The following is a 3568-nucleotide window of genomic DNA, read 5'->3' as shown; positions in this document are numbered from 1 at the left end:
AACATATAGATAGGTTGTCATTATTTGCTCATTATCGTCCTCAATAACCGTGCACGTATAATGAAATGTTTGTGACAAAAACACTAAGGATTTTATACATCACAAGTTTCCATATCACTCCTCTTTTCTCTTTCAACTTAGGCTTTGATCAAGTTTCAACCAAGATGTCATTTTTCTCACATTAACTCCTTAATAAAAATGGCTTCAAATACAATATAAACGGCTCTCTAAAGTCTAAAGTCCCACACTCAGATAGGCCCAACACTTGGATACGCCGCAATAAGCCCAATTCAATTGATTAGCCCAAAACATTATGTAAATCCATTACATTATTACTCCAAATTGTCAAACTTTGATTTTAACAAAATCAAGTCAGCTCATTAATGTTTCCTAAAACCCTATAAGTGGACTTTATTTTCTCGACATACAGTTTAATCCTTTTTTTTTTTTGACCTCTCCTCCCATACCTCGAATATTTAATGATAATATATTTCTTGCATTTATTATAGTTAAATTCTCATTCAAAAACGTCTACATATAGCTATACCGAATAATTTCTTGACGTTTAAGAATTTACCAGATGTATTATGTTATGTCATATGAATGACTTCGAATACATGTTGCTTTGTTGGGGTCATATAACTACTTTACATCACAGAGTCCAGTTCCATCATCACAGAATCCATCACGATCTAGAAGCTTCTGTGGTGGAGCACTTAACAATGGAGAAGATGGACTTCCATAAGCATTTCGTCTACTGTTTCCACATCCTAAGCTTGTTCTAGTGCTAACTCCTGTTACAGGATTTGTTCCACTTGCATACTTGCAAAGAGCCTACATTATAAATATAGTTTAATTACAACATATACTGAAAAAAAATATCATATTTTATAAGTTATAATTCTATTTAATGAGTGGAAAGTGGAAAGATACCAGTTTTTGTGGAAGATCCAAAACAGCATCACTAAAGTCAGCACCTTCAATAACAGCACGTCCAAGATCACTGCGTGTGAGAACTGTTCTTACAAGAATGGCATTTGTGAGATTAGCTTCATTTAAGACCATACGATCCATTAATGTGTCGCTTAGATCTGCTCCTGTTAAGAAATATGATCAATGGTTTGATTAGAAATAGTGCATTGAAAGAATATTATTAGGTTTGTTTTATGTTCAATGGATGAAAGGTTTTGTTACCTGTGAAATTTGCTTTGTAGGCTACTGCTTTCTCCATATATGCACCATTGAATGTTGAACCACTGAAATCTGATTCTCTCATATCAGCAGATGTGAAGTTTGCTCTCCTGCATAATGTGTTTTTGTTAAAGGATGAAGGAAGATTGAACTGAAATTCAACAAATCATTTGGTAAATTGACTTGTTTTCTGCTCAATAAAAGTTTCGTAATCTGTTCTTCGTAGTCTAGGCTCATTACAATATCCAAATTCTTTGTTTATTGAGATAACAAAATTATTAATTTGGAAAACGAAATCAATAAGTTACCTGAAGTTCTCGTTCACATGAACTGTCTTCCTGTGAAGAACAATTCAACAAAATCAATCAAAATTTAGCTGAATCCGCAACTATACAACAAAACTTTGATAATAAATTTGTAAAATTTACTTGAGGTCAGCAGAACCGAATTGAGCAGCTGATCCGATTCCGAATTCACCTCTTACATCTGCTTCAAACTTGTTGAGATCAGCCAAAGCAGAGAAATCAGAGCTAAACGTAATGACCGCAGCTGCCAATGCAGTCGAAACCAGAGCTTTCCATCTCTTCGGCTGTACTTTATCTATATTATCTGCAACATCCGATGTATTTTATGCAAAATTAAACCTTAATATCGATCAAACATGTTATCAAAGATCAAAATTGAGAAAAGGAAAATGAAAACGAAAGAAACTTCAGTTTAGTTTATGGATAAGAATACCTTTGGTACAAGTCGCATTTTGTGGATTCAGTTGACATATTATGGATTTTGAGGGAGGATTTGAGTTTAGGTGATTGAAGGAGCCATGAGAAAGTGGGCTTTTTAGGGATTTGACTGGTAGCGATGAAAGCGTAGTGAGCGCCATATCCGTGTGTATCAGAGGGAGGAGCAAGGTGGATGCGGAAGTGGAACAGAAATGGATTAGATGAACGTGAAAAGCACGTGAGGGAGTAAATTGTCTTTGGTTGGTATATTTTTTTATATAATTCTTTTGATATTTTATATTAAAAATGTGAGTATGCATGTGTTATCCATGAAAATGTACATATTCATTATATTTTGATGATAGAGCCTGTATAATTAACCCACATATCATTTGAAATTAGTTGGGAGAAAGGTGGCATGGTCTCCCTTGTTTTAAGCATGGCCTTCTTGGTTTTAAGCAGTCATCAAATGGGTTTAATTAGGCCCCTCCTTCTTTATAAAATTTAGTTATGTGCTAAAGAAACTAAAACCAAATAAGCAAAGAAACATTCGAAAATCACTAAACAAATAACAACAGATTTGTTAATATCCCTTAAACACTATAAAAACAATGAAAATTTAGTCATATTTACAAAGATCTTCACTCAACTTAGAGTTTAAGGGGAAAAAACCCGAAAAACTTATTCCTTCCACTGGAAAACAAAGCTTCCATCCAACAGCATCACTGTCATCGGTATCCGTTGATGTCGGACTGTCACCTTCTTACATTCTTCGTGCACCATCTATCTCTCTTCTCCACCAGTCGTTGCCTTACCGAACTCGTCACATCTGATTTCTGGGATGCACTCTGCCTTCTGTCGCCCTCCGCCTCTCCTTCTCTGGTTCTTCGGTCTCCTCTCCGCCTCTTCTTCTCCAATTCTTCGATCTCCTCTCCACAGGAGTACTAAAAGATAAAACAGTACTATCTCTATATTTCTCATCCTTTATTGTTTTCTATTTCTTTCTTTATTTTCTCTCACTAAGACATGTAATGTGTGAGGTGAGATATTAACACATTGTAATATGTGAGGTGAGATATGAAGGGTAAACATAAAAAAATAGGCCTATAATAGCTGACATTTCATGTATTAATTTTAATAATTTATACTTATTTATGAATACTTAGGTTTTGTTTTATATATATTGCAAACTAGAAACACCAAAAAAAAAATAATAAGAGTAAATTACACGAATGGTCCTTATGGTTTAGCGTAATTTGCGTGTTTGGTCCCTAACTTATTTTTTAACTCGGAAGGTCTATACTGTTTGCTTTTGTTACGCGTTTGGTCCATGTCTTTTCTAAAAAGACTATTTTGCCCTTGATTTTTTAATTTATTTAAATAAACACATCATCAACTCCACTCTCCTCACCTTACCTTACCTATCACGTCATTCTTCCTTATTTAAATAATAGACTTTTTATGTAAGGCAGAGACCAAACACGTAACAAAAACAAACAGTAGGGACCAAGCGCGTAACAAAAACAAACAGTAGGGGATCTTCCGAATTAAAAAAAATAAGTTAGGGACCAAACACATAAATTACCCCAAACCATAGGGACCATTCATGTAATTTACTCAAAAATTAATTAGCATAAGTTATAAGATAAAGAAAT

At 34.2% G+C, this 3568-nt stretch overlaps 1 protein-coding gene across 1 annotated transcript; it reads right to left on the bottom strand.

The window, feature by feature from the left end:
* Positions 1-475: 475 nt before the first annotated feature.
* LOC145058908 (Pentapeptide repeat-containing protein) lies at positions 476-2143 on the bottom strand. The gene is made up of 6 exons (XM_079006792.1): positions 1930-2143; positions 1620-1800; positions 1500-1529; positions 1195-1301; positions 934-1097; positions 476-834 (listed from the first exon to the last, which is right to left on the bottom strand). The coding sequence occupies exons 1-6, from the start codon at positions 2072-2074 to the stop codon at positions 643-645; spliced, it is 819 nt and encodes a 272-aa protein (XP_078862918.1). The 5' UTR covers positions 2075-2143; the 3' UTR covers positions 476-642.
* Positions 2144-3568: the final 1425 nt, after the last annotated feature.

This window comes from Lactuca serriola, chromosome 6, assembly GCF_051521515.1.
Source record: "Lactuca serriola cultivar US96UC23 chromosome 6, Lser_US96UC23_V15, whole genome shotgun sequence".
NCBI lineage: Eukaryota > Viridiplantae > Streptophyta > Magnoliopsida > Asterales > Asteraceae > Lactuca > Lactuca serriola.
This window is presented reverse-complemented; position numbering and strand designations above follow the sequence as displayed.